We start from the raw sequence: 22,207 nt of genomic DNA, 5'->3' as shown, positions 1-22,207 counted from the left end.
TGGCTAAATATGACAACCTAGGTACCAAATTATGAAATATTGAGAAGTTATACTTCTTTATACGTTTAATGAAATATACATTTGATAGCATACATTCTATGATTCTTATAGTTAGTAGATACATTACAGAAAATCATGACTGGAGAAGTTGCTTCAGCCTAGTATGGTAGGTGCTTAATTAAAAACTTGTGAAATCAATGAAGGGACAAATTAGTGTTATATGCTTTTTTTTGGTTCTAATAATTACCTTCCTTTATTTCTAAGGTATCTTCATGTTTTAATGATCTTCTGGTCATTTGTTGCTGGAGTTGTCACATTCTACTGCTCATTAGGACCTGATTCTCTCTTACCAAATATATTCTTCACGATAAAATACAAACCCAAGGTAAAATATATGTGTTCTTACTTTTAAAAGAGTTAGTAGGTATGACCCTGTGCTATTCGATATTGTTCATGAAAGCATGTTAAAGCAGTGATTTTTAAAAAATACATCTGCTATTATTTAATAATGGAAGACATCAGAACATTTTTAAAGTGAAATTTGCATATATGTTTATTTTTAAAGTATATAGGTCTCCCAGGAGGAGCTATAGAAAGAAAATAGAAAATTCTCAGAAAATTGGGCTCCACGATTTTAGAGTGTCCTTTGACTGCATATTAACTATGACGACAGTGAGTTAAAACAGAGGTTTCCAAAATTGGTTGTACAGTAGAATCACCTGAGGAATCTTTTAAAAAGTACAGACTCCTGGGCCCTACCACTAGATTTTGATTGAATAGTTCTGGGTTAGGGCCTTGTAATTAGGACCTGTTCAAAGCCTTCCAGGTGATTCTGAGGCACAGACACAAACAGGGAACTAATTGTTCCCTAAATGTTTATTTGCTCCATAGAAACAAACCAGTAATATTTCTTTAACGAAAATAATTAGTTTTTCTGAACTTTGAAGTCTTCCTTGAAAATTCTCCAAGTTGATGTAGTCCCTCATCTCAGGTTGGTTGATATTTCTACTCAGAGGAAACACAGCTGAAGGTGATACCCTGTATTTGGTCAGGAACCTTACTAGTTATCACGCGTCTTCTCCCTCATTGAATTCAAGGTTTTGGAGAAATAGAAACTAGTTTTTTCTTATACCTTTGCAGTAGAGTATCATTTTCAAATATAGATTTATTTATTTATTTATTTATTTGTAGTAAGTGAGCGTAACAATTGACTTTAATTTTAAGCTTGAAAATTTGGCTTAGTTATTGTAAAGCATTTCATTAGGTATTATTTTCCTATTGGCAGTTTGGTATAGCAAGTATTATTTATTATAAAGAATGGTTTCAGTGTTAAAGCAGATATTAGTTAAAAAAAAATCATGTCCTTTGAATTCATACATTGATTAACAAGCTTTTGGAAAGTTGATTCTCTTTAGTAAATATGATACATAAAGTAAAGACAAATCTCCCCATTTCCCTTTTTTAGCAGTTAGGACTTCAGGAATTATTTCCTCAAGGTCGTAGCTGTGCTGTTTGTGGTAAAGTGAAATGTAAACGACATAGGTACGTTAAACACTTTTAATTTGTTGATCGTTCCAGTTACATTTTGGATTTCAAGCAGTTTAACTGTATGATTTTCTTTAGACCTGCCTTGCTACTTGAGAACTACCAGCCATGGCTAGACCTGAAAATTTCTTCCAAGGTTGATGCATCTCTCTCAGAGGTAACTGATTTAAATAAAATTGCTATGTATACCCAAGCAGAAAGTGTTAAATACCTATGGAAAATTTAATCATGGAGTATTTTAATATATGCTGCCTAATCAATTCTTGGCTGGTAGTTGATTGTTATACAACTTGAATGGTAAACTAGAAATGTTTTTGGATCCCATGTCTAATTGAAATGGACATTTTAGCCAAAAAAAGTACTGTTTACCTACTTATTGTTTACCTCTTATAAAAATAGCCATTTTTATTATAAGACAGTAGAAATAACCATTTTGTAATTCCAGAGGAGACCTGAGCTACAAGGAGCCAATGTGTATCTTACTGAATTGTGACCCCATTTTTGACACTAACTTGAGCAGAGAGTCAGATACATTTCAGTGTTTGTCCATAGTGTAGGAATAGAAAGCATGTTCTCTTATCTTTGTTCCAGTCACATTTTATATGTACCTTTTTGGTAACATATCATGTTTTAGTTATTTCTTTGAGAGACTTGGTCTCTCCATCCAAGAAAGCAGTCAAGTCCTTGAAGGCAAGGAATGGGTCTCATTTGTTCCCAGCACCAAGTGCAGGTGCCAGATATATTGTTGGTACCTGATAGATATGTATTGAATTAAACTGAATGCTAATTAGTTGAAGAATAGCATTAGGCATCTGAATCCTGCCTTAATTGTCCTTTTTCCCAGTTTGTATCTTTGTTTGGCGAAAAGTATGCTGCATAAATGCTAAACTGTTGGCATTTTTCCTTTTCATTTCTTCTGTAAGCTCTTTTTCATCCTTCAGATTCCCTGATTTAAGACTGTGCTGTCCAGTATAGTAGCCACCAGCCACATGCAGCTATTGATAAACACTTGAAATGTGTTAGTCCAGATTGAGATGTGCTGTATATGTAAAATACAGTAAAATATGTACTGGATTATGAGGACTTAGTAAGAAAAAAGAAATGTAAAATATCCTATTATATAGTCTATGTTGATTACATATATGATAATATTTTGGGTATATTGGGTTAAATAAGATATATCATAAAATTAACTTCACCTGTTTCTTTTTACTTTTTAAAAAACATAGCTACTAGAAAATTTGAAATTATATTTGTGGCTCACATATTTCTGTTGGAGAGTGCTGATTTGAGGTCTGTTGAAGACAAGCCTTCTAGGAAGAGTATTATTTGTAGTTCGGCACTTTGTTTCTTTTTAAAAATTGAAAAAACTGATGTAAAGCTCTTAGCCTAGTGCCTGGCACATATTGGTGTTCAATAAATACTAGCTCCAATATTTAAAAACATTTTCTGAGATCTTGCTGTAGGCAGGAACTGGATTAGGCCCTGGGAATAAAAAGAGAAATCAGGTATGGTTCCTTTCTTCTGGGAACTTCAGTCTAGGAGGGGAGATAGCCATTTAAACAGACATATACAATATAATGTAATGCAGGCTATAATGGAAGAAATGTACAAGGTGTATCATTAGCACAGAGGACGAAGTGCATAACTGTTGAGAGGAGCAGTCAGGAAATATAACTAGAAGTTTATCAGCCTGATAGTGTGGGAAAGGGTATTTCAGGGTGTGGGAAGAGCTTTTGGAAAGAAAGAGAGGCTTTGAAACAAGGTGGAGTGTTCAGCAAACTGGAGGGTGAAATGCGAAGGAGGATGTGGGCAACGAAGAGACCAGACTCTATTAGCTAGTATTTATCGATCACTTACTGTATAGTAGATATTGTACTAATCACTGTACTTGCATTATTCATGTAATCATACAGCCTATGAAGTAGGTGCTATTATTGATTTGATGGTTTTACCAAAGGAAGGGTTTAGAGAGTTTTAATAATTTTCTCAGGTATCATACTTGGTTGGTAGCAGAACTCAGTCTAAAACCCAGGACTGCCGTAGTTCTTAACTGATTTTTATATGGCCCTTTAGAAATCAGATCATCAGAAGACTTAAAAGGCCACACTGAAGGAGTTTAATTGATCGGGAGTCAGTGATTTTCAAATTGTGTAACTAGAGTTTTCAGATGTGATTCACAGGATGCAGTGGGAGGTGAAAAGGAAGTGGATGGTCACAGGGGCTGGCAAGCAGCTTTCTCTCACCCCTTCACAATCAGTGCAGCTCCACTTGTCTTAACTTTGATATGTTGTGGTTTGATATATTGAGGGTTTCATGCAGCGGAGTGATGTGGTCAAATACATGTTTTAGATCACTTTGGCAGGTTTATGGAGGGTGGAGGGGAGCTAGGTTGGAAGGAGGGAGACTAGTTTAGAGGCTATTGCTATATATAGGGATGAGAAGATGAGGACCTGAATAGTGGAGCTGTAGAAAAGAGCTACTTAGGATGTAAACTTAGTAGGGCTTCTGATTGAATTTGAGGGAATAATATATTAATAAGATGAAATGTTTAATGGTAAATTTTCTAGTCTCCTCTCTGTGTCCTAACACTGTCTATATGTATCTTATTTTTCCAGGTGATATCACTAATGCTTACTTTTTTAGTAAAAAGTCCAAATCTTGTTGCCTTAGTATTTAGAGAGTCCACAGTCTTGATTACTGCTGCAGAGAAGGTATATAGTCAGATTAGATATATTGTTTCATTCCCTCCCTAGTGTTTTTTAAAGTTAATGCCCACTGCTACAAGTCCTTTAAAAATTAAACTATACTGCTCCACCCAGGCTCAAGGAATGGAAGGTTTAACACCCAGGATTTCTTTTGTTTTGTTTTGTTACTCTTTCACATATAACTTGATTTTCAGTGTACAGCTAAAATTTTCACGAAGTGAGCATATTCATGTAGCCAGCCCCCAGATCAAGAAACAAAAACATTATTAGCACCCAGAAGTACCCCTCGTGCTCCCTTCTGGTCACTATCCTCGCTTCAAAGATAATCACTGAAACCTAACTTTAACCCTTTATGTAAGTCTTATATATTTGTTTCTTCATTTTATTCTGGGAATACTGACTTACAGAGAGGGTTAGGAATGCAAAAGACTAGCCTATTATTTTCCTTATTTCCATAGAAATTTTTTGGTTCAGTGAAGCTTCAGAGTCAGAACAATTTAGGTTTTTAAAATTTTTTTTAAATTATAGGAATATTTAAAAATGTGTGTCATTCTAATAGTAATTTTTCTTTTTTATGGTTTTCAAAGTATTTTTTCATATGTTTTCTTTCATCATCACAACCATGTAAAGTTGACATATACATTTTGTCATGTGAAAGTGTGATATTAGATGTCAATATATGGGATACTAAACTTAGTTTTTATTATATATTTCTTAGTAGTAGAGTTTATTTTCCCAGAATGAGTTAACTAACTTGATTTTTCTTTGAAAAATAATTTTTATGCAGGTTCTTGAATTAGTGTTGGAAAACTTCATTTACCCCTGGTACAGGTAAGCTCTTTCTACAAGACCTATAAGACCTTTTTTCTATAGTATAGTGAATACCATTAAGTTAAGTGTGCTAATGATATGTTTTCAGTATAGGCCAGGATTTCTCAATTTTGGCACTATTGACATTTTAGACCACGTAATTCTTTACTGTAGGGACCTGTACTGTTCCTTATAGGGTATTTAGCCGCACCCCTGGCTTTTTCCTAGCGAATGCTGGTGGTACCCCTTCTTCCCCTAGTTGTGACCACCAAAAATGTCTTCAGAGATTGCCACATTTACCTGGGAGGCACAGTGGTCCCAGTTAAGAACCATTGATTAGGTCATCAATTAACAGTTTAGTGATAGCAAAGAGGAACTTAGGCTACTTTTTGAAAGAAAAGTAACTTGTAGAATTTCTTTTTTTTTTTTTTAATCATCTTTATTGGAGTATAATTGCTTTACAGTGTTGTGTTAGTTTCCGCTGTGTAACAAACTGAATCAGCTATATGTGTACATATATCCCCATATCCTCTCCCTCTTGCGTCTCCCTCCCACGCTCCCTATCCCACCCCTCTAGGTGGTCACAAAGCACCGAGCTGATCTCCCTGTGCTATGCAGCTGCTTCCCACTAGCTATCTATTTTATGTTTGGTAGTGTATATATGTCCATGCCACTCTCTCACTTTGTCCCAGCTTACCCTTCCCCCTCCCCGTGTCCTCAAGTAACTTGTAGAATTTCTCATGACTCCTAATTGTAGGAGTGATTTACTATTTTGTATGCACTTTTTACATTTGAAATAGTTGTACATTTACAGGAAAAATTTATATTCAGATATTTCATTAAATTGAAAATTAGTTTCAATAGACTTTTCCTGGAAAATTAATATGTTTTTTCCAAAGCAACTTTGTTTTTGGTGTCTGATGTGGATGTACAAGTGCCCTATGCTTAGCAGGATATGGATCTGAAAAAAATATATAGTTTGACAATCAGAAATCCCAAGTTATATTATAAAACAGATGTTCCCTTACATAAGCATCATGTATTTAGTTATGTATTTGAACACTTAAACCTGTATGACTTACAGATGTAATATTTAATGATAACTACCCAAATTTTATATAGATTCAGTATATTTTGAATTTCCTAATTTAACAATGCTAGTAGGGGACTTCCCTGGTGGTCCAGTGGTTAGGACTCAGCGCTTTCACTGCTGTGGGGCTAGGTTTGATCCCTGATCAGGGAACTAAGATCCCACAAGTCACGTGGCATGGCCAGAAAAAAAAAAAAAATGCTAGTAGTTGAGTTGATCTATAGTGTATTAAAACAAATTTAATATTCAGTTTATATGGCATATTTTCCTGAAAAGCTTATATAAATTAATTTTTTACATTAGAGTCTGTCTTAAATATGGGGCATTTGCCATTTAAGTAAAGTTGATGGTTAGGCCTTTTGTAAAATGAATCCTGTTGTAAAACTTCCCCACTGCGACCCCGCCCCACCCCTACACCCACATTATGACTCTTCAGACATAAAATATGGCTGTATTGGTAAATGTTAAAGTCTGTATTTTCTCCTTTGATGCTGTGATATCCCCTTCCTTGGAGTTAATAGTGGAAAGCATGATTGATACAATTATCTTCCTTATTTTACCAAGGGACTTAACAGGTAGCATCATCTTCAAGTTCAGAATATCACCATTATACGTACCTTTCTTTCTTGCCTTTGATTAGGGAAGTATCCTTATTCTTCTAGGGACCTCAGGACGACAGGAAAACTCAGGAGAAGGTTGTCAAAATTTCTGTTTAAAAACAGTTGAGTTTCAGTTTATTTTCTTTTTCAAATAGAACACACATTTTTTTCCCTTACTTTTAGAATTAGTTTATATTATTAATCTAGAAATTTTTAAACTAATTTAAAATTTAGTATGTAATTCTGTTGCTTCTCAAAATTATTCTTTGTTTTATTTCTTAGATATTTCTTTGATGATGTTTAGAAAATGATCTTAAAAATCTTAAAAATATGACCACGTACATGTGAATGTCTGCAGGGAAATATGTACTATAATTTAGTTAACAGTAATTATGTCTTGGCACTAGAATTATGGGAGATTTCTATTCTTTGTACATTTCTTTTTTTCTCTACTGTAATGCATTATTTGTTAAAAAAAAGTAGCGTAAGTAAATGGAAGAAAGTCAGTTCTAGACTTCTCTTGTTTTCTAGAAGAGGAAGCTTTGTATTTCTTTGAACTTCTAAATGCTTGCTTTTCTCCTCAATTGAAGGGATGTAACAGATGATGAGTCCTTTGTTGATGAACTGAGAATTATGTTACGGTTTTTTGCATCTGTCTTAATTCGAAGGATTCACAAGGTATATATTTATAATGAGAAATTTGGGAATTTCTATACTGTATGTATTTGTTTTGTTCCTCACTTTTAATTTTTTAGATTAAAAGATAAATGGATTACTTTTGATTAATTGATCAATTTTGCTTTCTTTATTTTAATGTTTGGATATCTTTGTTTGTGGCAATTAGAAATAAAAAGACAATTAGAGAAAAAAAAATTCATGTTCCAGTTAGATGAATTTACTGAATACAGGGTAATGATTATGATCTACTTTTTAAAAAATTTCAAGCCATAGTTTGTTTATGTTTGAGTTTCTGTCTGTATATACTTAAGTGTGTTGGCTGTAGACATAAATACTTGTCTACTGCCTTGTCAGTTCGATAGAATTGAACATATTGACAATAAATTGGCATATCGTATCTGCCATTAGTAAATAAAGATAAATCTTGTTAAATGTTTCTATACCTATTTGAGAAGTGAACAATACAGTCAAGTACTGTGGCAAAGATATGCAAAAATTATGAATAAGTAGTTCACAAAAGAAACATATAAAATGGCCAGTGAATATTTGAAAATATGTTGTCTCACATGAAATATAGTCTTTTGATGAGATACTGTTCTTTTGCCTGTCAGGTTGGGAAAGGTAAAAAACATGATAATATCTAGTAGTGGTGATTGTGGGGAAACAGGTAAAGCAAGTACAAATTCAGATTGATGTAACTCTTACCCTGGAAGGCAGTTTGGTAATCTTTATTAAAAGACTTAAAAATGTCTGTGCTCCCAAATTTAATTCCATTTTTTTTCTTAGTATATTTTAAAGAAATAATCACAGTAGTTTGTAAAAATGTATGTTCAAAGATTCATTGCAGTATAGTTTATAATAAGGAAGTCTGAAAAGGAAAACATGTCCAGTGGTGGGATTGTTGGTTGATTGAATATAATACATGCTAACTATAAAATCCTTTCTGTAGTTTTTGTGATTGCTTGCTTTCATTTAGCATAATGTTTGTGATTGGTTGTTTTCACTTAGCATAATATTTTCAAGGTTTATTCATGTTGTCATGTTGTAGCTATATCAGTACTTATTCTTTTTTATGTCTGAGTAATATTCTGTTGTATGGATATGCCACATTTTGTTCATGCATCCATCCATCCATCAGTTGGCTATTATGAATAATGCTGCCATAGTGTTTGTGTATAGGTTTTCTCGGGAGGGAGGGGGTGGAATATTTGTTTTCATTTCTTTTGGGTTTACCTAGGAGTGTAATTGCTGGGTCAAGTGGTAACTCTTTGTTTAACTTTTGAGGAACTGTCAGACTGTTTTCCTAAGTGGCTGTACCACTTTGCATTCCCACCAGCAGTGTATGAGGGTTCTGATTTCTCCACATCCTTGCCAGAACTAGTTATTATCTCACTTTTTGATTCTAACCATGCTAGTGGGTGTGAAGTGGTATCTCATTGTGGCTTTGATTTGCCTTTCCCTATGACCAATGGTGTTGAACGTCCTTTCAGATGCTTATTGGCCATTTGTGTATCTTTTTTGGGGAGAAATGTGTATTCAAATTCTTTGCCCATTTTTTTAAACTGAGTTATTTGTCTTTTAATTGTTGAGATGTAAGAGTTCATTATCTATTCTGGGTATACTTCCTTCATCAGATATATGATTTTCAAATATTTTTTTCCACTTTCTGGATTGTTATGGTACATTTCATTTTATCTGTATACTGTCCTGGGAGATAAGTGGGTCATTATCATACCCATTTTATAGAAAGTTAGTAATATTCTTTGTCAGAGTGTCAGAGGTAGTTGATGGGCAAAAGATTAGGCCTGGGTCATATCATTCCTAGTACAATGTTATATCCTTGATAACATGGACTGACTAATGTAAATTGGGAGTTTGGGGATAATGAAAACAATCATTTAAGGTCCACAGTGGTTTGGTTTTTTTTTTTTCTTTTTTTAATCAAAGTTTAGTGACAAACTCACTATTTTATCATTTTGATTTTGATCTGAAGTCTCTAAAATGGAACTTACAAGGGAAAATTTTCGTGCGTATTCTCAGAAGACAAGATTCCATAAAATATTTAAAAATGAAAACATCTTGTTTATTTGATAAATATATATATGAGACTAATTTATAATCACTGAGTACCAAGAGAGCAGGGATAAATGAAGAGTAATGTTATTTTGCAAAAAGGTGTGCTACTAGCAGAAACATCCCCTCTTATTGAACATGTTTGATCTTATTATACAGCCCAAAGATGTCTGTAATCTGCTCTGGGTTTTACTAGTAAATCACTAAAATTTGGGGGCTTATGATCCATTACACTTACTAGATTTATCAGCTTCTGATGTTTTTCCTCTTTCTTAATGAGGAATTTAAAAAGAACTGAAAAGTTAACACAAAACAACACTATTGTGATGCAGTTTTCTCATGCCTTTGATAACGGGAGAATATGATGTGTTGAGCTTTGTGATGGAAGCTAAGCCTGTTGAACTCCAATAAACATGCTTTTTGGTGATTTACTTAATTTGCAGGGCTTTTTTTTTTTTTAGTTATTTTATTTTATGTCTCTTTTATGTGTGTACTTGTAAGCCCCCAGTCCTCTCTTACTAACCTACTGTAGTCACTACAGTTTCCAGCCTTTAAGTTAAACAATACCTGTGGGGAATGATGAAACTTAATTTTATTCCAAAATAGAATGCTTCCATATATCTTGAAACCAGGATTTACCTTGTAAGCTGAATGACAAGTTTATTTTCAAGTGACCTTAGTAAACACAAGTTTATAACCTCAAAGGGATGATAAAGTTACTTGAGATTTTTTTCTTGAATGCATTTAGAATGAACACATTAAAGAAATAAGTCAAGAATAAAGATGCTATTTTGTGAGAAAAATTTAGTGTATAGGGTATGCATATGAAGGTGTATTTTCGTTACTGTTGTAGTAAAACGGTCTAAATTTACAGTTAGTATGATCCAAGAATGTAAAGTGCTTTTAAATTATATTTTTGAAAGATTCCCAATAATACCACTGATTTTTAAGATCATATGTTCCAATACCTTAAATACATTGTTCCTGCCATTGTAACTTAGTGATAATTATTTTAAAAGTTTTATTTTAATGTTGAATTTTTCTAGGTGGATATTCCATCTATTATCACCAAGAAACTATTAAAAGCAGCAATGAAGCATATAGAAGTGATCGTTAAAGCCAGTCAGAAAGGTAATACAAAGTTTTACGTTTCTTACACTGCTACAAAGTTTGAGTTTGTTTTTATATACCAACTTTCACTTTAAATATCTAAGTCTGAGTACTGATAAATTAAGTGATATATTCACAGATGCTGTGAAAGTATTAGTTTAAACTGAAATCCCTTTCAGTAATTTGTTAACATATAAGTGATTTTGAGAACTCAAGAATCTATGAAAATTAAGGTATACTCGGATAATCTTTAGTTATATTATTGATGAATCTTGTCTTTTTTTGCATGGTAGTCTGTTGCCTTCATTACTTCCTCTGAGGTGTCTTTCACATCTCTTCCCTCCTTTTTTCTTAATGATTTCAACAGTTTTGATGAAGCCTATCCTATTTATTGCTACTATGTTAATTTCACAATGCCACAATTCTGTTACCTGCCTACTTAAAAAAAAAAAAAATTAGCGACTGCTGCAGAGTCAAAACTGTCCTATATTTTAAACCCTTTCTTATCTAGTCAAGTATTTTGATCTACTCTTGTCCTTCACTATGTATGATACTTTAGCCAGGATGACCTGTTTGCAGTTTCTTATGTGTATCCTGGCCTTTATACTGTCATGATGTACACATAGCATACATTCATCAAACGTTTGCTGATTGGATGAAACCTTCATTTGGGGGCTTTTCTTGCTCTTAGATCAAGCTGAAATATACCTTTTAAACAAAATTACTTATATGCTCTGTACTTAGTTCTTTGTGAAACTGAGATTTTCCTTGTATCTGCATTTGGTATTCTTCTTTGTCAGTGCTTCCCCAAGTATGTTCTGCAGAATACTACCCTATGTAGATGACTATGTAGAAGAAGTATCATGGTTATATTTTCTGGTAATTACTATGTATTGTATTCCTTTTCTGGAAATACCCAGTAAGTACTAGCATTCCAAAATATCTCAGTAGTCCTGCAGCAAAGAAATAACTTTAACTTTTTTTAACCCAGCACATCCCAAACTCATTTGAGCATGGAACCAATTTTCCCTCCCTCATAATATCAATTTGTATAATCACAGTATATTTGGGGAAATTGTAGAGTGGTAGTTAAATTATTAGTTTATTTGTCCTTTGGTATGAATAATTCCTCAGGTATGAGAAGCATTTCAAATTACATTTAAAAATTTTTCTGTGTTCATCTTATAATATTATAACAATTCAAGTTTTACCTTCAACATAGTTAAAAAGTGGAAGAGTTTAAATACGTATAATTTAATTGTTAAATTAAAAAAATTAACTTTTAAAATAATTGTCCTGTCACTGGCAAAAACACACCAGAAGATAGTAACTTTGTTGTAGCCATTTTGTTAAGGCTACTGTACTGTCAGAAAAAAATATAGAAAAGTGTTTTTTTTTTTTATTAGTAAACTTTACTTTTTAGAGCAGTTTTAAGTTTACAGAAAAACTGAGCAGAAATTATAGAGAGTTCCCATATATTTCCCCCCTTCCCTATTATTAACACCTTGCATTGGTTGGTACATTTGTTACAATTGATATGCCAGTACCAAGACATTATTATTAACTAAAGTCCATAGTTTTTTTGTGTGTTTTTTTGTTTTTTTGTGGTACGCGGGCCTCTCACTGTTGTGGCCTCTCCCGTTGCGGAGCACAGGCTCCGGATGCGCAGGATCAGTGGCCATGGCTCATGGGCCCAGCCTCTCCACGGCATGTGGGATCCTCCCGGACTGGGGCACGAACCCGTGTCCTCTGCATTGGCAGGCAGACTCTCAACCACTGCGCCACCAGGGAAGCCCCATAGTTTTTATTAGGGTTTTGCTCTTCATATTGTACATTCTATGGATTCTGACAAATGCTTAATGCCATGTATCCATCAACACAACATCATACTGAATAGTTTCACTGCCCCCCCCGCCCCCTGTGTTTCACCTATTTATCCCTCCCTCCTTCCTTCATGAACCCCTAGCAACCACTGACCTTTTTACTCTTTCTACAGCTTTGCCTTTTCCAGATGTCATATAGTTGGAATCATACTGTAGCCTTTTCAGACTGTAGCCTTTTCTTTCATCTAGAACTATCATTTAAGGCTCCTCCATGTCTTTTTGTGGAGTTGATAGCTCATTTCTTTTTATTGCTCAATTATATTCCATTGTACAGATGTACCACAGTTTGTTTATCCATTCATCTTTTGAAGGATATCTTGGTTGCTTCTAAATTTTGGCAATTATGAATAAAGCTGCTATAAATATTTATGTGCAAGTTTTTGTGTGGGAAAATTATTTTTAATATGGTCTTAATTTTGTTGTAAAGACAAACACTTTGAACTCAGGATATGAGTAAATTGACTCTTTTATTTTTTAATCGATCAGTTTAATAAAATATCCAAGTTATTTTGTTTCTGTGAAAGTGCTGTCATATATATAGACCACTTTGACTGACATTTATCCTTGAGTCTTTGCAAGAGAGGGGTTGCTAAATTGCTACTATTCATGCAAAAAATGGTCCTCAATTACAAAATCAGCATAAAATGCTAGATTGGATTCATTAATGACATTGTAATTAATGAATTCCATAGAATTAAAAGGCCAGAGAATTAGAAGGACTGCATTTTATCCAAAGGTCCTGGTGTTCTAAATATTATAACAGTGAATTAGACTTGTAAAAAAGGTTTTCAGGTTTTTGATTTTTCTTCTCTTTCATGCATGAATTTGTTTTCTAAATTCTTTGGCTCCACAATTGTGTATACTCAGGAAATTAAGGGTTCAGCTCTTTATACATATTCATTTTTACTTTCTTGGTGTTCTCTCCTTAACCTGCCTCTTGAGAGTAGGAATTACAAAGAAGTTTTCTATGTAAGTCCTTCTATCACCCTTAGAAATGTTGAAAATATATACATTAGAAGCACTGGTTTAATTTAAATTCAGTAGTAATTGAAGGATCTTATATCAGTCTTTCACCCTGAAGTTATCTCTTTGTTGTGGATTCTGGGGACTTTTCCTTTTGTGGGCTGAAAACTGCCCACTAATTAGACAGAAGATATACTGGTGATTAGTGGGGATTAATCCATGCCCCATTTTTCAGCATCTATATATTATGTGTGAATGCTTAATTGCACCAGATATTATAATTACTTGTGCATTTTGCATGGCAGCTTTTTCAGTGTTAACTATTTAATGACTGTTTACTGAGGTGGAAACTGAGACTCAAAGGGATTATATCATTTAACATCATCAGTTAATAAAGAAGTAGAATTGGGATTTAGCATAGCTTAGTGTTCTTATTTTAAATCCCTGCTCATGATATAAATTTTTAAAAGACCTGTACCCCAAATTCTTGGGTCAAAATGCATGGTAAACAATTGTATAATGATAAAATAAAGTACATTCTTATAAAAACTATGTCCTTGTTTGCCAGTCCTTCTTTTATACCTCTGGCACAGGTAGCCTTTATTTACTTTCTTAGTTCTCTCACCATTAGAATGTATGTTTTGCCTTTTCTTTGGTAAATGTGCTTGCATTCTGTCAATGAAAATAGAAATAAATTGTAAAAAATAAATGCCATTTGAATTAGGGTTAAGATTCCCTTCACAGACTCCATGATTTTAAAACTTGGCTCAGAATGCAAATAGGGGAGAAAGCATGACTTGTTTTTCTCCTGCTCCTTTTTAAAGTATTAGTTTAGTGTTTGGCCTTTTAAGAAAACTTTTTGTTAGTGTAACTTTTATCATCAGTTAATGTTTATTAAGTAATCTAACTTCATGGACTTCCACCATATACAGTTCTGTACCTTTTGTGTCCTATACTGTGGGCAGAAGATGCAGAACTGAACCAAGGAAGCCAGTTTCTATACTCTAATTTCTTCAAAGGGTTACCTGAATGATTTTGACTAGAACTTTAAGAGGGATTTTTTTTTGTTTGTTTTTTGTTTTGTTTTGTTTTTTGCAGTACGTGGGCCTCTCACTGTTGTGGCCTCTCCCGCTGCGGAGCACGGGCTCCGGACGCGCAGGCCCAGCAGCCATGGCTCACGGGCCCAGCCGCTCCGCGGCATGTGGGATCTTCCCAGACCGGGGCACGAACCCATGTCCCCTGCATTGGCAGGTGGACTCCCAACCACTGTGCTACCAGGGAAGCCCTAAGAGGGGTTTTTAAAACATTTGCAGGGGATGAACAGAATGTAACGTTTGATAACAAAAGCTTTGTGTGTGCTAGAAGATGTTTTCTTTAGTTTTTTCCACTTTAAACAATTTGCTTTTCTTTAATATACTTTGTAATGACCTGAGTTTAAAGTTTTGTTTACCAAGGGTGAAAGGGCTTTTTTATCAATTAATTTTGAATAATTAAAAAACTTCCAGCAAAGAGGAAACTTATTTTCTTTATATCCTTTTTGTGAAAAATTTCCCAGTAGAATACATATTGGAAAGAAAGGAAGGCTAAGAAAGGAATGGCTATGTTAAATTAATTTGTATTTGTTAGTGGAAATGGCTGAAGTTATTTAACATTGTTAACTTCTTCCAATATTTATTTTTTATCTCTATTTATAGTAGAAAATACAGAGTTTTTACAGCAAGCTGCTTTAGAAGAATATGGTCCGGAGCTTCATGTGGCTTTGAGGAGTCGAAGAGATGAATTACATTATTTAAGGAAACTTACTGAACTACTTTTTCCTTATATTTTGCCTCCAAAAGCAACAGACTGCAGGTATAAATAGACTAGAAAATGTCATAGCATACCATACCGTATGTATATTGCTATTCTTGATCATAATAGGAATACACTAAAACTTGAGATTAGGCTATGATATAATTTTTCATTTAAGAAATATAATTTATCAGGTCTTAAAATGCCATTTTAGGTACTAAGCATTCATGATGTATTGTGTTGCTAAGAATTTTTTCTTGGAAATTGATCGTAGGAAATCAAAGACAAATGTAAAAAATTAATTTTCTTACTTGAGATCATTATACTTTATTACTTCCTTGGTGTTCCTTTTAAAAGACATGCATATTATGATTCACTGGCAGAAACACTTTGAACAAATTATACAGACAAGTTTGGGTTTTAAGGTATTCACCTGGGAAGTATAGTTAGAGGTCGTTTAGTCCAGCCTCCCTTATTTCCGGAAGAGCACGTTTAGATTATTCCATAAAGTTACCTCTTTACTCTTATCCTAATAATCCTTAGAGAAAAAGACCATGGCTTATTTTTATTTATTTATTTATTTAAATTGAAGTATAATTTATAATGTTAAATTAGTTTCAGGTGTACAACTTAGTAATTCAATATTTTTATAGATTATACTCCATTTAGAGTTATTACAAAATAATGGCTATATTTCCCTGTGCTGTACAATACATACAACTATGGCTTATTTTTAGTGATGTACTTTAAATATTACTTTATTGTCTTTAAAATGTTTAATTAAATTTAAAAAATATTTTAAATATTTTAATTAAAATGTTTTTACTTTAAACAAATTGTTTTATAATAATTTAAATTAATTATAAAAATTATACTGTTACAAGTATTAGGTTTTACATATTAATTTATTATATGTAAAATTTTCATATTTGAGGTGGTGTTTTTCTAATGCTCACTCAGGTTCCTCCTGCTGAGGAAATGCTTTCTTCCTCTTCAGTAGTATTCTCTTTTAGCCAGTTAAGGGCTCTGGGTGCGGTCTGTGAACCAGTAGCATGAGCATTACTTGGGGGCTTGTTAGAGGTGGCGGAATCTCAGGGCATCCCCAGACCTACTGATCATAGTCTGCATAATAACAAGGTTCCCAGGTAAGAACTGATGTAAATCACTAAATATGTACAATATTGTTCCTTTTTCCAGATCCCTGACCTTACTTTTAAGAGAGATTCTCTCTGGTTCAGTGTTCCTCCCTTCTTTGGATTTCCTAGCTGATCCAGTAAGACATAAAAAACATTTTTTTCTTTAATTGTGATAAGATACATAAAATATAAAATTTACCATCTTAAATGTTTTTCTATGTACAGTTCAGTGGTATTAAATACATTTATATTGTTGAGCAACCACCACCATTACTTATCTCCAGAACTCTTTTTATCTTGTAAAACTGAAACTCTGTACCCATGTAAACAGTAATTCTCTATTCCTCCTGGCCCCTGGCAACTCTACTTCCTGATTGTACTTTCTGTCTCTATGAATTTGACTACTCTACTTACCACATATTAGTAGAATGATGCAGTATTTGCAGTATTTGGCTTATTTTACTTAGCATAATATCCTCATTGTTCATCTGCATTGTAGCTTATATCAGAATTCCCTTCCTTTTCAAGGCTGAGTAATATTTCATTTTAGGTATATGTTACATTTTGCTTATTCATTCATCTATTGATGGATACTTGGGCTGCTTTTACTTTTGATCCAGTAAGATTTTGAAGAAATAGGGATAATTGATAAATGTTTTGAATGCCAAAGTCAGAATAACTTTTCTTTTCCCATCTTCACAAAAGTTGAGAACCCTGTATCGTAGTTTTTTTTTTTAAGATTTATTTATTATTTACTTATTTTATTTATTTTTGGCTGCATTGGGTCTTAGTTGCAGCACGCGGGATCTTTGTTGAGGCATGTGGGATCTTTCGTTGTGCTGCGTGGGCTCTTCATTGCGGTGCGTGGGCTTCTCTCTGGTTGTGGCATGTGGGTTTTCTCTCTCTAGTTGTGGCGCGCAGGCTCCAGGGCGTGTGGGCTCTGTAGTTTGTGGTATGCAGGCTCTCTAGTTGAGGTGGTTGAGCTCAGTAGTTGTGGTGCATGGGCTTAGTTGCCCTGTGGCATGTGGGATCTTCCCGGACCAGGGATTGAACCCGTGTCCCCTGCATTGGAAGGTGGATTCTTTACCACTGGACCACCAGGGAAGTCCGAAGAACCTCCGAAGAACCCTGTATTGTAGATTTTTAAAAAGTCCCTCTGTATTACATAAGTGCAGATGCTTTGCCACTGCTCCATTTGTTTCTTCATTTTTCCAGAAACTTTCATAATATGATAAAAGCTTTGAGAATTCTGGGCAGAACGCGGTAATGGATTTATTTTGATCCTTGTTTATTATTTTCCATTAGGATACTGTGAATCATTTGCTTATCATCTTCATAGATGACACTCCAGTGAGTATTGAACGTGTTAGAAAGTACTTCAGATTGCATTGAGTTTTGATTCACATCTGTAAAATCAAATGACATGTTACTGAATTAATTAATTCTTTCTTCAAAGCCTGAAAAAGCAACTGAACCACCTTCCCCTTTGGTTCCATTCTTGCAGAAATTTGCAGAACCTAGAAATAAAAAACCATCTGTAAGTATTTTTGGCAATAACTTATATTACTTTTGATATAAACAATTTTATCATGTATTTACATAGCTCTAACTTACTCTTTCTCCCATGTTGTATCAAGGTGCTGAAGTTAGAATTGAAGCAAATCAGAGAGCAACAAGATCTCTTATTTCGGTTTATGAACTTTCTGAAACAAGAAGGAGCAGTGCACGTGTTGCAGATTTGTCTGACTGTGGGTGAGGCTTATCTGTGTACTTTACTAAAGTCATTGTTAAACTTTGTCATATGTTTGACTGTTTAGATCAGATGTTGTAGCTGTCATCTGTTATTGTACTAAATTTCATTTGCTAGATACTCTAAGAGTACCTGTGAGTTATCTCTCAAGTGTCCACTCCTTTCCACATTGGAACATAATCTGTAACTGACTTCAACCAAATCCTCTTAGCAGAAAAATAACTGCTAAAAATTCAGAATAATGAAAATATGTTAAAGACCCAGTCATTAGCACTTTGTCACAGTTTTTATTAAGGATTATTTTGATTCAATAATCAAATACAAAAATGTTTTATTTTGGCCAGAAGTTCTATGATGTTTTACATTATTAGATTTAGAGATACTGTGTGGACTCTGTGAGCAGACTAATTTTTTAATGTACCTAATTTCTTTTTTAAATATAGCTTTTTAAAAATTGAGGTATAATTTACAGTGAAACTCATAGAACTTAAATATACAGTTTAATCAGTTTTGACAAATCTGCACTCTTTATAACCTACAAACCTACACCTTTATTGAGATAAAGACCATTTCCATCACCCTAGAAAGTCCCCTTAGGGCCCTTCCCAAATGATCCACCCCTGCTCCCACTCCTGCCAAAGCAATCACTGATCTCATTTCTCTCACCACAGATTAATTTTGCCTGTACAGTTTCCTTATATAAATGGAATCTCATAGTATGTACTCTTTTGTGCCTGGCTTCATTGATTGAGGATAGTGCTTTTTAAGATTGAATCATGGTGTTGTGTAGATGAGTGGTTTGCTCTTTTTTATTACTATGTGTAGTATTCTTTTGTATGAGGGTACCACTCTTTCTTTATTCATTCTCCTTGTAGATGGCTATCTGGACTGCTTCCACTTTTGGGCTATTCTGAATAAAGCTGCTGTGCACATTCTTACACACACATGTGCACACACACACACACATATTTTGGCCCTGATAGTTATTGGCATATTTACTTTTCTGGTGGTCTTTATTTTTTTCTGCAGAACCGGTTTCTATATCATTTTCCTTCTGCTGAAGTACTTTTTTTTTTTTTTTTTTGCATTTCTTATAGTACCATTCAGCTCTCTTAACTTTTGTCTGAAAAGATGTTATTTTATATTCATTTTAAAAGGATATTTTTACCAAATATAAAATTTTAGGTTGATGGGTTTTTTTCATTCAACATTCTAAATCATTCTTCCATTACCTTTTGAACAGCACCATTGTTTCTCAGGAGAAATTAACTTCCATTCTTATGTTTATTCCTCTGTATGTATGTCCCTTTTCTCCCTGATTGGTTTTTCAGTTTTCTCTTTGGGGGTTTCAGCAATTTGACTGTAATGTGTAGTTTAAAAAAAATTTATTCTGCTCGAATTTTACTTGAATGTTGGTGTTTTTCATCATTTTTGAAAATTCTTGGCTGTTACCTCTTCAAGTATTCTGCCTTATTTTCTCTCTCCTTTCTTTTTGAGACTCCAATTATATGAATTTGCTATCATCCCAAAGATCTTATATGTTCTGTTCCAGTTTTTTTTTTTTTTAAAACCCCTTCCTTACCTCTCTGGGTTTCAGTTTGGATAATTAAGAATTAAGGAGTAAGCTCCATATTACCTCTTGTAGTAAAAAAATAAAAAGGCAGTCAAGGGCTTCCCTGGTGGCGCAGTGGTTGAGAGTCCACCTGCCGATGCAGGGGACATGGGTTCTTGCCCCGGTCCGGGAGGATTCCACATGCCGTGGAGCGGCTGGGCCCGTGAGTCATGGCCGCTGAGCCTGCGCGTCCGGAGCCTGTGCTCCGCAACGGGAGAGGCCACAACAGTGAGAGGCCCGCGTACCGCAAAAAAAAAAAAAAAAGGCAGTCAATATTTTGGCTTTCCTAATGCTGTTCTTTCACATTTTAGGAAAAAAAGATTGATTTGTTCAGACTCTGAGCTCCATCACTAGTCTACAGCCTCCATGATGGACAGAAATATTGTTTAAAAACATTGGGACTAAAAAAAGCCTTAGTTTTCACTGTTATTTAAGGAATCAGATTTCAAAATATTAAAGACCCTTGGTATAAGAAATTAATCCAATATGTTCTTTAAACAGAATTTTACAAGTGTGTTTATTATTCTAAATTTTAGAAAATTTGTATTGCTATGGATTATTTATGCATTTTATATTCGTATATAAAATATTTGATTGAGCTTCTCTTTCATCTCAGCAGTTGTTTTACTCCCAATTAAACCTTTTTAAAAAGCTTAAAATGATGAGTAGATTGCTTATATTTGCTGCTTTTAATATTGATTACAATTAGAGTGGGAACATGAAGTTTTCATTGAGTAGTTTTATTCTATGAAAATAATTCTTTCTTTTTTATTCTTTCCGAATTTGCTAGAGGAATTCAATGACAGAATTTTGCGACCAGAGTTATCAAATGATGAAATGCTATCTCTTCATGAAGAGTTGCAAAAGATTTATAAAACATATTGTTTGGATGAAAGTATTGACAAAATTCGATTTGATCCCTTCATTGTAGAAGAGATTCAAAAAAGTAAGTAAAAGATGAGGATGAATTCTGTAGCTCTTTTACTCTTTTCAGAGTTTTCTCTTGTATTCCCTGCTTATTGCAACAGCTGTGTGAGATACACAGGCAGGCATTGTCCTATTTTACTAACAAGATGAAAGCTTTGATGAAGAAACGTATTCACAATTCACATAACTAATACTTGCCAGAACTGGAGCTTGGTTGTTCTAATTCCTCTCTAGTGTGATCTGCACCTTACAGTGGATTTTCTGCAAAACAGTCTTAGTATTGTTTGTATGCTCTTTTCACTGTAATGAATTTTAAACTAATATATAATGTATTTGTGCTTTTCATAAACAATTTTTGCAATATAATTTTTTTAACAGTTGCTGAAGGCCCATATATAGATGTTGTGAAACTTCAGACTATGAGATGTCTTTTTGAAGCATATGAACATGTACTTTCTCTCTTGGAAAATGTGTTTACTCCTATGTTTTGCCACAGTGATGAGGTTAGTCAAAATAATAATCTTGTTTGAAGATTTTTCCTCAAAATTTATTAGTGGCTTTGATATTGTTACATGAGTAATGCAAATAACAAAATAAACAGAAAAATAAAACATGGTTAATTAAGAAAATGAATACTATTTTCCACTACATAAGTTAATGGAGATTAGAAGCTGGTTATAAAAACTATTCTTAATACCAAAACCATGTTTGTATATATGTGACTAGAAGATTGCAACCAAATTGGTCTATCTGATTTGCCATATGCCTGAGTGGCTTTGTAGTGGTGATGCAGAAACCCCATTCTTCTTCTTTTTAAAATATTTATTTATTTATTTATTTGGCTGAGCTGGGTCTATAGTTGTGGCACGCACGATCTTTAGTTGCAGCATGCAGGATCTAGTTCCCTGATCAGGGATCGAACCCGGGTCCCCTGCACTGGGAACACAGAGTCTTAACCGCTGGACCACCAGGGAAGTCCCCCATTCTTCTTGTATATACGTTATTTACGGACTTGTAGAAGTCAAGTGGCTTGAATACCTCCATTTGCAATATCTTAATCCTTACTCTGTTTGACTGTGGTTGTATTCACTTGATTTAAGTAATGTTTCCTTTAAGCTCAAATCAGTAAGGTGAAGTAGCAAGTTTCAATATCAAATATTGGTTTAATAAATCATAATTATTTTTTAAGTATTTCAGACAACTTTTAAGAGGTGCAGAATCACCAACACGCAATTCAAAACTCAACAGGTAGGTATATTCAAACATATATATGTTTTTCTTTTTTTTGGTTCTTGTTGACGCTAATCATTCTGTGATAACATCATTATCTTTATTAATCTGGTTTCCTTGCTACATAAGTAGACAAGATTACTAAGGAATTGTAGAGCTATACTACATATAGTAATGTGAAAATGCCTGACATTCTTTCAGAAAAATTTAACAAGATATATACACCATTGCCTTGTTAATCTCATAATTATTATTGCTTGATCACCTGCTTTATTGGAGACTATGGACTGCATGCATAATTG

The 22,207-nt window shown here is 33.9% G+C and overlaps 1 protein-coding gene across 7 annotated transcripts in view; it reads left to right on the top strand.

The window, feature by feature from the left end:
* Nucleotides 1–22,207, top strand: part of SNX14 (sorting nexin 14) — a 66,686-nt gene that overhangs the window by 14,096 nt on the left and 30,383 nt on the right. For 2 of the 7 annotated variants that reach the window (XM_029223616.1, XM_029223620.1), the window contains exons 2-15: nt 265–385; nt 1,466–1,542; nt 1,624–1,702; nt 5,041–5,084; nt 7,343–7,430; nt 10,550–10,634; nt 15,154–15,310; nt 16,448–16,523; nt 17,692–17,736; nt 17,843–17,923; nt 18,024–18,138; nt 20,539–20,694; nt 21,054–21,178; nt 21,865–21,923. In XM_029223616.1, the coding sequence (XP_029079449.1) occupies nt 265–385; nt 1,466–1,542; nt 1,624–1,702; nt 5,041–5,084; nt 7,343–7,430; nt 10,550–10,634; nt 15,154–15,310; nt 16,448–16,523; nt 17,692–17,736; nt 17,843–17,923; nt 18,024–18,138; nt 20,539–20,694; nt 21,054–21,178; nt 21,865–21,923 (1,308 nt within the window). Of the gene's footprint in view, nt 1–263; nt 386–1,465; nt 1,543–1,623; nt 1,703–5,040; nt 5,085–7,342; nt 7,431–10,549; nt 10,635–15,153; nt 15,311–16,447; nt 16,524–17,691; nt 17,737–17,842; nt 17,924–18,023; nt 18,139–20,538; nt 20,695–21,053; nt 21,179–21,864; nt 21,924–22,207 lie in introns of those variants that run through there. The other 5 variants (XM_029223622.1, XM_029223621.1, XM_029223617.1 and 2 more) reach the window with 4 other exon arrangements.

This window comes from Monodon monoceros, unplaced genomic scaffold, assembly GCF_005190385.1.
Source record: "Monodon monoceros isolate NGI ecotype Baffin Bay Population unplaced genomic scaffold, NGI_Narwhal_1 Super_Scaffold_15, whole genome shotgun sequence".
Lineage (NCBI taxonomy): Eukaryota > Metazoa > Chordata > Mammalia > Artiodactyla > Monodontidae > Monodon > Monodon monoceros.
Note: the sequence above shows the minus strand (reverse complement) of the source record. Positions and strands in the feature narration are given on the sequence as shown.